At 56.3% G+C, this 12,948-nt stretch overlaps 1 protein-coding gene across 1 annotated transcript; it reads right to left on the bottom strand.

The window, feature by feature from the left end:
• Positions 1 to 289: 289 nt before the first annotated feature.
• Positions 290 to 12,411, bottom strand: PDGFB (platelet derived growth factor subunit B). Its single transcript, XM_024761635.1, has 6 exons — positions 12,319 to 12,411; positions 9,898 to 9,987; positions 8,175 to 8,380; positions 6,631 to 6,772; positions 2,631 to 2,781; positions 290 to 2,250 (listed from the first exon to the last, which is right to left on the bottom strand). Exons 1-5 carry the CDS (start codon positions 12,383 to 12,385, stop codon positions 2,657 to 2,659), a joined length of 630 nt encoding a protein of 209 aa, XP_024617403.1. The 5' UTR covers positions 12,386 to 12,411; the 3' UTR covers positions 290 to 2,250; positions 2,631 to 2,656.
• Positions 12,412 to 12,948: the final 537 nt, after the last annotated feature.

Raw genomic sequence — 12,948 nt, forward strand, 5'->3', positions numbered from 1 at the left:
CAGACCCAAGTCTTCGTGGATGAGGGGAAGCACAGAACCACACAGCTGGACCTTGGAGGCCACAGGTCTCCTGGCCATCTTCTTCTGTTTCAGATGGTATTCTGACCAGAGAGGGGCTATGACTTGCCCAGGGCCACACAGCTGGCTAAGGGCTGAGCCAAGATCAGACCCCAGCCCCAACTTTCAGCTGTGTTCCTTCTAAACCCCACAGCCCCTCCAGGACCTCCTCCAGCCTTCCCCACGCTTGGTAACCCCCCCCCACAGCCAGTCCCACCCCATAAGGCTGAGGATCCATTTCCCTTGTGGAGACCCTCAGGCTGGAGAAACCCATCTCTTGTCACTGCCAGTGACAAGCACAGGGACGTGGGGTCCGGGTATCAGGAGCTGCAAGTGGGACCAAGCCATACAGAGTGCGCTGTCTGGCTCTCACCGGCTCCCAGACAGAGCCTCTCTCAGAGCAGCTGGCCGGCGTGTGCGCATGCATGTGTGAACGTGTGTGCGCGCGCGCAGGCGCGCATGAGTTTGTGCCTGAGTCTCCCAGAGCGAGAGGAACCCGTTGTAAGCTGTCGGCAAATCCTGCCAATGCGCAAAGGGTAATTGTCACATGCAGTGCCAACAGACAGAGCTCCAGCGGATTCATCTGGTTTTGTTTTGTGGTTATTTTTTTTTTACAACTTTAAATACGGAATATAAATAAATTTTACATTTAAAAAATAAAAGGAAAGCCCCCAAAAATATAATCACCAACTTTACAAACTGAAGGAAGCAGATTTGGGAGATGGGGGGAGGGGGGAAAGTGCAGTAGAAGGTGGAAAGGGAGGTGGGAGCTCAGACCCCACCCCTAGGGGGCCCTGGGGATCTTTTCCCTTTTCTCCCCCACTCCCAGCCCAATAGCTGGTTTCCTGGGAGGAGCCACCAGAGATGGAACTCAAAAAGATCTAAGAAGAGGGGCGTGTGCAGGGGCGGAGCAAGGGCTACCCCCTACCCTTGGAGACTTTCTCTTGGGTTTTTCACACCCACCTAAAGGGGAGACTGCTTGAGCTGAGGACTTGGGGAAATGGAGGCCACAGGGACAAGTGTTGCTCCCCTGTCCCCCACCAAGGGCTCAGTCCTGTCTGACCGCTCCAAGTTGTGGGCTGGGTCAGAGGCACAGCCAGTCCACACAGAGCTTTTGTGTCAATTAGGAAAAGGATCCCTTTCCTCAAGACACTTTACCTCCATCTGCCAAAAAATTGTCATAATAAATATACAAATTGGCCATGTCTACAGTTGTGTGTGACCTGTGCTCCCTGCATGCAGTGCCCTTGTGCAGTAAACACCCTGTACAACCTTACATGGCAGTCTTGGCTGGGCTGGGATATGACAGGCAGGCCCCCTGCTGCCCTGGGCCCTGGTCTTCTGTCCTACAGAGCAGTGACTGGGGTTATCTGCGGCCTCAATAAGGGGTCCAAGAGCCCCTCGGTGGAGCAGACTGAAGGGTCAGGACAGGAGGAGACACAGGGTGGAGGTAGAGAGATGAAACGGAGGAAAAAGTGAACAGGGGGAGTGGAAGGAGGCACTGCATGCCCAGGTCACCATCTCCATCCACCTCCAGAGCAAACTTCATCTCTAACCCGTCTGAGAGGGCACTCGGCTGCCTGGTGCTCTGGCCACCCCTGCCTGGAAGAGTCCGCATCTTCAAAGAATTCAAACGTATCAAATGAAAAGAAGCCACTGTGAGCAGAGGTAACCAAGGGGAGATGACCGGGCCTGGGCATCGCAGGAGGGGGTTTTCTCCAGTCTATGCTCCCCAACATGGTCTCAGCCACAGGAGTACGAGTACCCTGGCCTGCCTGGGGGTGCTCCCGTCAGAGCTGGCTGCGGGTCCAGGGACCAGGCAGGCCATGCTGAGAGGTCCTCAGGCCCACGTGCAGGGTTTCAGGCCAGTCCACAGCGCTGGAGAAGGAAGCTCCTTTCCCCCAACAGCGACCCCATCAGTCTCCCTTGCACTTTCATCCCATTTTCTCCAGGCCAGGAGAGGAAGACAGCGATGGAGTCCAGGTCCTTCAACTCCTTCTTGAGCTTCTGGGCAAGATGCTGGAGGCCACTGAGGGGAGACCCACTGGTGGAAGTGTGGACAGACACGTGGAGGGGTGGGGGAAGCACCATTGGCCGTCCGAATCAGGCATCGAGACAGACGGACGAGGGGAACAATATTATCACTCCAAGGACCCCATGGGGGCGATACAGCAAATACCATATTAAATAACCCTGTAGGCCAAGCAGAGGAACACGGGGATCAGACACAGCCTAGGGCTCCATTCCACTCTTACAGGCAACCGGGGGCAGGGAGCTGGGGTCAACCGGCTGCCCCTGATTTCCAGCAGGGCTCAGGGCTGGAAGATTTGAGGTTTAGACCTCCCATCCTCTTAGGGCATACTGAGACGCAGCTGGGCAGGGGTCCCTAAAGCCTCTCACCCAACCTGTACCGTGGAAAAACTCCGCTGATAACTGGAAGAGGAGATCAAGGCTCAGAGCCTGGATTTTGTACGGGAAAATGCCTCTCCCCCCACCCCTTCCTCAGCCAAAGCCACAGGCCAGGGAGAAGGAACACAGGGTGCTGGGCCTCAGTTTCCCCGCCGGGCCCTCACCTGCCCGCACTCTCCTGCAGATGCCCCTAGGCTCCGAGGGTCTCCTTCAGCGCCTTCTTGCCATGCATGTGCTTGAACTTCCGGTGCTTCCCCTTGGGGGGCCGGCGGACTCGCACCGTCCGAATGGTCACCCGAGTTTGGGGCGTCCTGGCTGCTTGAGAGAAAGAAAGGTCTGGTTAGCAGGTGGATGAACAATGGCGGGCATTTGGGGGTGTCTATCCCCTTGACTGAGGCCTGCCACAGACCTCCCCATATCCTCTGGGCTGAAAGAAGGGGTGGGAGGGGAGTCTAGATTTGAAGCCAGCCAGACCTCCTGGGTTCAAATCCCAACTCCACCGCTCACCAGCTGTACCTTAGGGACAATTACTGAACCATTCTGTGCCTCCGCTTCCCCATCTGTGAAATGGGGATAACGAACTGCCCACGTCACAGGACTAGTGGAAGGAATAACTGACGATATGCTGGCAAACACAGAGGGGAGCAGATGAACTCTGGCCTCAAGCTCTTTGTCATTACCCCACTGATATGCCCCTGATTTCCACGCCCCTTGTACCTGGACTGGACTTGGATCTGTTAACCAATTTAATGAGGCAGACGGGTGCTGGTCAGTTCCAGGCATGAGCCCTAAGCAGGCCTGGCAGCTCCCACCTTTGCACTTTGGGGAACCCTGTGCTATCACGTAAGAAGTCTGGTTCGCCTGCTGGGGTTGCCACATGTGGGAGCCACACGGGGAGGAGAGGCCCTGGACTACAGGGAGAGGGATAGAGGCCCAGCTCTCCTAGTGCAGCCTCCAGATAACTGACTGCAACTGCAAGAGATGCCACCAGGACCACCCAGCTGAGCACAGCCAACCCACAGACGGAGAGAGCGTAGAAAATGACTATTGTCTTAAGCCACTAAGTTTAGAGAAGTGATCAGCAAACAGCAGCTGCTCTTATTCACTTGTTTCTTTTTTCCTTCCTTTGACCCCCTACTGAGGTTTCCTCCCACCAACCTCAGCCTCTTCCGGTCATGGGATGGGGGAGCCACTAGGCTTCAGGCATAACCATACCTCTCCACCACTGACCTGGGCCTTTCCCTCCATTGTACCTGTCGTCTGCCTGGCCCTAGCCACTCCGAGAGGCAGTACAGTGGGGCGGGCCAGACCACCTGGGTCCAAACTGGGCTCTCCCAGGTGTTAGCTGTATGCTTTGGGGAATGTCACATACACTCTCTGTGCCTCAATTCCCACATCTTTAAAACTGAGAACAGCAGCCCTGGCCCCCTAGGCTTAGGAGGTAATACATGGAAATCGCCAGAAACCCTTAGCTAGCACGCACCTGTCAAAGTTCTAAGCTTAGGAGGTAATACATGGAAATCGCCAGAAACCCTTAGCTAGCACGCACCTGTCAAAGTTCTAAGCTTAGGAGGTAATACATGGAAATCGCCAGAAACCCTTAGCTAGCACGCACCTGTCAAAGTCCTAAGCTTATCTATCCTCACAGCAGGTATAGGTTTGTACAGTTAACAGATGAGGAAACTGAGACAGAAAGTCTGGGGTTTGAATGCAGGGATCTGCCTCTGGAATCACCACTGGGCTGTAAATCACAGTGTCTGCCAGGCTTGGTCAAGATGAGCACTTATGTCTCTCTTCCTCCTGGGCTCCTAGGTAGACACCCTAGCAATGAAAGTCTTCTCTGCCAAGCTCAAGGCCTGGCTCTTCCTGGGAGCCTCCAGAGTTCTCCCCAGCCCACCCAGCTACTTTGGGGCCAACACCTGACTTCCCACCTCACAGACACAGGCTCCCATGAGGCAGTTACCCCACTGCTGCAAGTAGGAAATTTAGGAACTCAGTGGGGTCTCAGGTCCTCACTTGAGGGAGGCTGCCCAAGAGGGCCATTAAAGGGCCAGAGACAGGGCCGCCAGCAGGACACTGGGCTGGGAAAAGCCTGAGCAAAAGCTCAAGGTCATCACTCAGCTCATAAGTGACAGGGCAGAGATTTGAGCCCAGGAGGTCTGACACTGACTATCACACGTGCCACACCACCAGCTGCCACAGGAACTGTCGCCCTGGGCCAAAATGCTGAAACTAAAATGGCAAGACCTACACGTCAAGTGGTTGAACATGCCTCCTAAGAAACTGGTTCAGAAAATCACATGAAACAAAGGCAGTGAAAAGAACCCCATTCTAAACATAAAGAAGAATATAATTTTTCCTGAACAGCAGTCATTCTCCATATTAACTCTACAAGTAATTTACAACATGTCAGTTTGAAGCTGTCGAATTCTCAGCCTTCCTAGGTCATCCATGACTCAGCTCAGCTCTTAGAACAGGAGGAAGAGGCTGAGATGGCCCTGTCTTCAGGAGGCTCGTTAGTAAGAAGTAACAGTGAGATTGTCCTGTCCCCTAACCAAAGAAAGTTATTGAAAATCCAAACAGTCACTTGCATGATTTTTTTATGCTCATCTAATCCTATTAACTTAATGAGTCTCATTTGATCCTTACTTTTCTCCTAGAAGGAGAAAAGGCAGCAAGATACAGTCAAAAGAACCCAAAACTAGGGCTTCCGTGGTGGAGCAGTGGTTGAGAGTCCGCCTGCCGATGCAGGGGACACGGGTTCGTGCCCCGGTCCAGGAAGATCCCACGTGCCGCGGAGCGGCTGGGCCCTGTGAGCCATGGCCGCTGAGCCTGTGCATCCAGAGCCTGTGCTCCGCAACGGGAGAGGCCACAACAGTGAGAGGCCCGCGTCCCCCCAAAAAAAAAAGAACCCAAAACTAGATGTTCCAAGACCTGGGTTCCAGGCTCAGCTTTGCCGCTGTGCTACCTTCATGAAGTCCCTTAACCTCTCTGTGCTCCAGCAGCCCCATTAGTAACAGTGAAGGACTGACTTGTAAGATCATCTCTAGCTCTAAAATTTTTAAATCCTTAAAAAAAAAAAAAAAAGACGAGGCAAGTTAAGAGCCAGTGACAGCTGTCAGGGTGAGGGAAGAGCCAAGAACAGAACTTCAGGATACCTGAATTCTAGCTATGCCCCTACCTGGAACTGGCTGTGTGACCTTGGGCAAGACCTCAGCTTATCTGGGCCTCAGGTACCTCCTCCATAAGATGTAGAGGAGGCAACTGGACCATTTTTTTAGTCCCTTTCAACTCTTTAAGTCAAACTTACCCCTGAAATTGTGAATTCGTGAAATCTAAGGACAGGAACAGAATTCCAGTTCCAACTTATCTGTGTGTTTGAACCCTATCTGTCACATCCCTGCTACATTGTTGCCCAGCCTTTACTTGCATACCTCCCGGAACACAGAACTCACTACCTCACAAGGCAGACAATTCCATCTTGGACTCCTGACTGATCACCAGCTTTTGCATATATGTAGTTAAAATCTCTCTCTGGTGATTTTCCCCCCAACTGGTCCTAATTCCCTCATCAAGGCTACAAGGAATTAGTTTGATTTCTCCTCCCCAGGACAAGTCGTCAAATATCTGGTTACGATATATGCCTTAGGGTGTTCTCTCATTCAGGCCATGGTTCCTCCCACCATTTCATGCACTCACAAAACAAAGTAGGGGGCTACGGAAGCAAGACTGGGATGGGGGCTGCTCTGGATGGGGCGGCCGGCAGACCTCTCAGAGGAGGTGACTTCTGACCTGAGACCCAAGTGAAGAGCAGGACCTAGGCTTGTGAAGAGCCAGGAGGAGTGAATTTCAGCCAGAGTGACGTGTACAAAGAAAGGCCCTGAGGCAGAAACCTATTTGGCCACTCAAACAGGCCAACCTGGCTGGGGTGGCATAAGTGAGGGGGACTGGTTGGCAGCAAGGCCAGAGGGCCAACAGGGGGCTACATCCTCACATAAGGCCTCCCAGGCAGGGGAGGAACCTGGATTGTTGTCAGTGACGTGGAAGGCTTCCGGTGAACTTAACCGGGGGCAGGCCAGATCCAGTTCCCCCAGCGTGCCCCCGGCAGCTGCCATAGAAGAAGGGGGCTGAGCAATTAGAGGCAGACCCTGGATGGGCGGTTACCTCGCTGCTCCTGGGAACTCCCGGGACTTCGGGTCACGGGTCGTGCCACCACCGTCTCACACTTGCACGCCAGGTGGTCCTCCAAGGTCACCGTGGCCTTCTTAAAGGTTGGCTTCTTCCGTACAATCTCAATCTTTCTTACCTGGAAGACAGAACCACCAAAGTGCCTCCGTAAGACCACACAGGCAGGGGCCGAGAGAGCTGCCTGCCCGCTCTGCCACCCAGCATCCCCTGTGGTGATCTTTCCTCGAAAGCCTGGATTGCAGCAGGGTAGACGCTTTGGCCCAAACAATGGCAGGACCTTGCCCTCTGCTCTTCTCGTAGCTTTTCCATCAAAACAAGCCCCCCTGACCTGGTCTCCGGCAGCCCCCCTCAGATCCCCTAGAGAGGGAGAAAGGCATTTCCCGGTTAAGTGTGGGGCCTGTGGTGTCCTCATTCCCTGAGCGCCAGCCAAGGTCAGGGGCTGCAGCAGAGGCGGGGAGATGGTTGTCTGGAAGGAAGTGGGGGGAGGCTTTATCCAGGAGGGAGGCGGGAAGGGGGAGGTCAGCTGTCAGGTGTCCATCCACAGAGCTGGCAGTGTTGGGGACAGGAGATACCATGACAGTAGGCGCCGGGGTAGAAAGTGACATTGGTAATCTTGGGCCCAAGGCCCAGGCCTGGGATGGAAGGCAGGCGCAAGGCAAGGCCACGGCTGACCATAGGGGAGAGGAGTGTGAAGAGGTAGGCAGGGCACTTGGCAAGAGTAGGTGGGGAGCACCAAGCCGGTCCTGAGCCCTGGAGAGGCGTGCCCACCGCCCAGCAGCAGCTCGGCCCAGCCTGAGCTGGTGTGTGGGCGAGGCTGCCCCCAGGGGTGCAGAAACCTTTCCATGTAAATCAGAAGACAGCTGAGACTTCTCTGGCCCTGCCCCGTGTGAGACCAGGAGCTCCCCAGGACGTCCTCTACTCTAAAATTTCCCTTGAGTCAGAGTGTACACCCAATCTTTCCAGAAAGGGGACAGGATTCAGCATTCTGTCTCTCTGCTAGGGGCTGCCCCAGCTCTTGCAGGGTCTGTTGCCTGGGGGGGGTCTCTCTGCCCTCCTTGCTAAAGACACGACCTGTCAAAGGGAGATGGGCGGGTGTTAAAGATGCTGGGGCACCTAGCTGAGCCTCTCTCTGTTTGGATTGAAGAAAACTGAGAGCCCTGAATAGGGGAGATCTTTGAGGGAAGTTGAACAGCTGCCCAGAATGTTCTGAGTGTACGATATGTTTGTGGACCTGTCTGTTCCAGGGATGTTTGGGGATTTGATCCCTGTAAAGGAGGAGGCAGCATCCTTTACATATGGCCCCACTCCAGGGGCCTGTCTGTGCCTCATGGTCACTGCAGCCTGGATGGCCTCAGCGGACCCATGGGCGGCCTTTGCACACCTGTCGGGAGGGAGCTTCTCGAGATCGGCCCTCTCTGGACGGAGCCCCGGAGCCCGCCAGGAAGGCCTTTGGACGCCCCCCGAAGCCTGGTCAGCGAGTCCCGCGCCCCCTACCCTCGGGCTGGCTGAGGCCTGGGTACCTGAACGGGCCGCAGCTGCACCTGCGTGGGGCGGCACTGCACGTTGCGGTTGTTGCAGCAGCCGGAGCAGCGCTGCACCTCCACGCAGGGCGGCCACACCAGGAAGTTGGCGTTGGTGCGGTCTATGAGGCGCCGCGAGATCTCAAACACCTCGGTGCGTGTCTTGCACTCGGCGATCACGGCTGGCTCAGCGACTGTTGGGGAACCTGGAGGGAACGGGGACCTCCATCAGGGTGGTAGGCCTGTCCAGAAGCCCCACCAACAGGAAAGCTCAGCGCGGAGCCCCTCTGGGACCGCTCGTCCTCAGAAACGCTGGCCTGTCCCATCTCCTTCAACCCCAGTGTGGAGGGTTACCAGCCACAGGACTTGGGCAGGCTGCTTGAGGCCTCAGTTTCCCCATGTGCAAAATGGGAATGATCAGGGACTTCCCTGGTGGTGCAATGGTTAAGAATCCGCCTGCCAATGCAGGGGACACGGGTTCGAGCCCTGGTCCGGGAAGATCCCACATGCCGCGGAGCAACTAAGCCCGTGCGCCACAACTACTGAGTTTGCACTCTACAGCCTGGGAGCCACAACTACTGAGCCCGTGAGCCACAACTACTGAAGCCCGAGCGCCTAGAGCCCGTGCTCTGCCTCAAGAGAAGCCACACCAATGAGAAGCCCGCGCACCGCAACAAAGACCCAATGCAGCCAAAGAAATAAATAAAAATGGGGATGATGAGATCTACACCCCAAAACCACTGTAAGGATCAAGTGAGATCGTTCTGAGAGCGCTGGCGTGGGGTACGCGTCAGTTTCCTCCCACCAGCCCTCAAGCATTTTATTCGATGATTTCACACATTTATGAGTTTGCCTGGCATGTGGCCCTTACTTGTGTATTATCTTGGAGCCACTCTCACACTGCTGTTTACACTGTGATCTATTCTTACGTTTTTGCTTCTTTCAAGCCTCAGTCTCCTCACCTATGAAATGGGAAAATAACAGTTCCTATACTGTACTTGCCGATAAAGGAGTGAGTGAAACTTGGCCTACAGCAGGCTTACAGTCAATGCTGTCATTATTCACATATAGAGGAACTGAGGCTCGGAGAGCTAAGTTAGCCGCCCAAATTCACAAAGAGTGAAACTCAGGCCACCTGACTCTTATGTGGCGGGGGCCCCCCAGCCACGGTCTATAGAATTTTGGGGACTGCAGGTGGGCAGAGAGGAAGAGGGGCTTGGAGCGGGCACCCGCCTCCCTAAGAAAGCTTCTGTGGGACCCAGTGACCTGCGCCCTCCTCTGCTTCACGCCTGCTGCCACAGGCACAGCACTGCAGAGGAGGCGTGCAGCCTGCCAGCGGCACTGCGTTCAAGCAAGAAGAGCCGCTTAGGATCCCAGCCCCACCACTTGCTAGCTGTGTGACCTCAGCTGCTTTTCTACCCTCTCTGGGCCCCAGTTTTCAACTCTATAAAGTGGGGTTAATAATCTCTACCTCCAAGGTTGAACTAATGAACCAATGAGGTTTTAACGAACTATATTTAGAAAACAGTGTGAGTCGGTGGGGGGAGGATGATGACTTAGCTGCTCGGTAGAGGGTATTTAAGGATGGTTGTGCTCCTTCAGTTCCACTCGGTCCTAAGTGTCAGCACGAAGGAGCAGGCCCTCTGGCCTCGGGCTGGCTGCATCCCCAATTCTTCCCTGGCTCCCACCTTTGAGAGGCCACCGTTCTCACCCTCAGTCTTACCCAGGCTCCTTCTCCCGCGGGATAAGCTATCCAGCTCGCCTCCAGGATGGGACCGGGTCAAATTCAGGTCCAGTTCAGCCCCGTCTTCATCTGTAAGAGGAGGTCAGACACACTCTGCAAACTGTTGGCTGGCTCGACCGCGGCTCTGGGGGCTCGGATGTGGGTTCCAGGGCAGGCGGGAGGACTGCTTCCCTCCCCATCCCCGCGCTGGCACACCACTCCAGAAAACAGTCTCCCCTTCTGGCTCCCCGTAAACCTGAGGGTCCTAGCTCTGAGGAGGGGCCCCTCCAGACAAACCCCAGGGTGGCCAGGCGGCCCAGAGGGTGGTGGGGCCCTGACTGCATCGCCAAGGGATCATCAGCCCCACTCCGGGCCCTTCAACCACATATTTGGACAGAACCCATGTCAATGGAGTTAAAAATAACCCACCCCCTTTGCTACTGTAAGAGAACCCTCCTTGGCCTCCAGGGCAGGGTGAGGACCCAGAGCTCTGAAGGCCAGTTTCCAGTGCCCCTCCACCCAGCGTTCCCATAGGAAGTGCTGAAAGGAGAAATTCCCAGAATCCCCAGGGGGGACCGGCATGCCCTGGACACAGCCCCTCTGGAGCCCCGGACAATGGCCCAGTTGGGCGGGGAAGAGGGAGGGAAGGAGAGGGATGGGGGTGGCGGCTGAAGGCAGAGACAGGGGGTGAATAGCCAGGCCTGGTGGGGCAGGGGGTGGGTGTTGGGGGAGCGCTTGCCCTGCCCCCTTTTTGGCCCTAGTCTCTCTCCAGCCCCCAGTCTTTCACCGTGTTTGTCCCTCTCCCCCTAACCTTTTGCCCCACTTCTGCCCTAAGTTGTCCATTTATTCCTAAAGTCACAAACCACAGCTCCCTTCTCTATCCTGGGTGGCCCTCATCTCAGCATCATTGGCACTCCTTGGACGCATCCCTCTCTCTAGAGATGGCGGCCGGAGCAGCTGCGGGAAGTGAGGGTTGCAGAGACGTGGAGCTCCTCACCGAATTGTGGGCAGCCCCTTCTATCTCTTGACGGCTGCAGCGCCAGCAAATAAACTACGAGGGTTGAGGACAAGCCCTGCTCCCTCCATGCAGCACCTCACGCTCCCGCTGTCTCCCCAGCCCACCGGCCCGCTGGCCCTGCCCAGGACAAAGCTCCAGCTCATCCGTGCAGGCTCCCAGTGGGTCCTGTTTGGAGGAGACTGTGCTATAACTGGTGCCTTTCCGTCTAGCCTACTGCTCCTGCGTCAGCACGTCTGTCTGTCCTTCTCACTCCCTTCCTTTCTCTCTGCCATCTCTGGAATGTCCCTGGTGGGGAGGAGATGGGGAAAAGATGTGCTTTGTGGAAAGGTTAAGTTGATTAGGAAAAAATAGCCACACGGTTGCCTTGAAACAGGCCTGCTATTGAAAACCTCATCTCGGAGCTCCCGACTCCCACCCGGGGTACACAGGGGCTGCCCGAGGGTGAGGGCCAAGGGCCTTGGGAAGAAACAGCAGAGAGGCTAAATTTGGAAGTTGCCCCATTGTGTTGACCAGGGCTGGCCAGTCGGGCATGGGGTGGGAGGTGTGGGAGACGTGGGGCGGGGGGCCTGGTGAACAATAGGTGGGCCCAGCTGGGGCCCCCTCCCGCTTGCCTCACCAGCCCCCAGCACAGGCGGGTTTGAAAGGGCCCGGGAATGCTTTTGAGAGGGAGCCAGGGGCCCAACGGGGAGAGGAAACAAAGGCAGGAAATGCTGTCCCCCGTAGATAGCAGTCTGGGCAAGGATTACAAAGTGACAAAGAGACAAAACCCCAGAGGGAAGGGGAGCTGGGGGTGCAGGGGGGCTGCCGACCAGGGCTCCAGGGAACAGGCCAGAGGTTAGAATAGAATGGAATTTGCTCTGAAGGCAGCGTTTATAAATACATTCCCGACCCAGCCCGCCAGCCCCGCCACGTGTGTGCCACCAAGCACGTGCCCATGCGCTGAGCGCGTTCTTGGGCAAGGGCAGCGCTGCCCACTAGTGTGGGCCAGGTGTCCCCCGGAGACCTTGGAGACCGGGCCCTCGGCCGGAGGGGCAGGGAGAGGCCCCTGGCACCACCCTCCCCGGCTGAGTCCACACCCGGATGCACATTCGGCAGATGCCCTGGGTACCTTCTCCCCGGCCCCTCCTCTCGGCACCCCACCCTCTGCACCCCGCCAGAGCCACATGTGGGAGCTTCTCCCGCCACACCCCACATCCCAGGTAGCAACCCGTCCGCCTACTCAGCCCTGCCTGGGACAGGTGTGGCCAAGCCCTGCGGGGCTGCCACAGGCCTCTGGGTCTCTGGATGCCAAGGGAGCGGGGATGCCCTTGCCAGATGTCCTGCCCCCCTTGGCAGCGGGGATGCCCGCCCGGCTCCCCAGGACTCAGCGGAGGGCCAGAGCATGGGACGAGGGTTCAACTCACCTCCGGAGTCTCCGTGCAGCAGGCGCTGGAGGTCATCGAAGGAACGAATGGAGTGGTCACTCAGCATCTCGTAGAGCTCCTCGGGAATGGGGTCCCCCTGCCAGGCAGACACAGGGGGGCCAAGTGAGCTGGGAGCAAGGGCTTCCCAGCCGTGGCCCTCTTCCCCCCAGCACACACACTCCCTCCTATGGCAAGTTCCCATAGGGCCCCTTGGCCACGGACAAATGGACAGTCAGGCCGGGGGCAGGCAGGGGTCGGGGGGTGATTCCAGGTCCTGACAACCAGGACCACAAAGGCCCGGGACCAGAACCTGCGGAAGCCTCTAAGATGCAGCTCAGATCTGCATCCCTCCCCCACAGACAGAACCTCAGCTTGCTTTAAGTTAGATTTGATCGTGTGTATCTGTCCCCCCATCACACTACAGGTTCTGGAGGCTCCAACATTCTGATTTCTCTCTGCTTCCCCTCCACGCCTGACAGCTAAAGGCAGCCAGCATTTGTCACGGGAGATCGAATAATCCCCATTTGACAGAGGTAAAAACAGAGGCTCAAATAGGCGACATCCTTTGTCGGAATCCTACAGCCGATTATCAGCAGAACCTGCTTTCAGATCCAGGTCTTTCTGAGGGCA

Source organism: Neophocaena asiaeorientalis, unplaced genomic scaffold, assembly GCF_003031525.2.
Source record: "Neophocaena asiaeorientalis asiaeorientalis breed wild unplaced genomic scaffold, Neophocaena_asiaeorientalis_V1.1 scaffold473, whole genome shotgun sequence".
NCBI classification, from domain to species: Eukaryota; Metazoa; Chordata; class Mammalia; order Artiodactyla; family Phocoenidae; genus Neophocaena; species Neophocaena asiaeorientalis.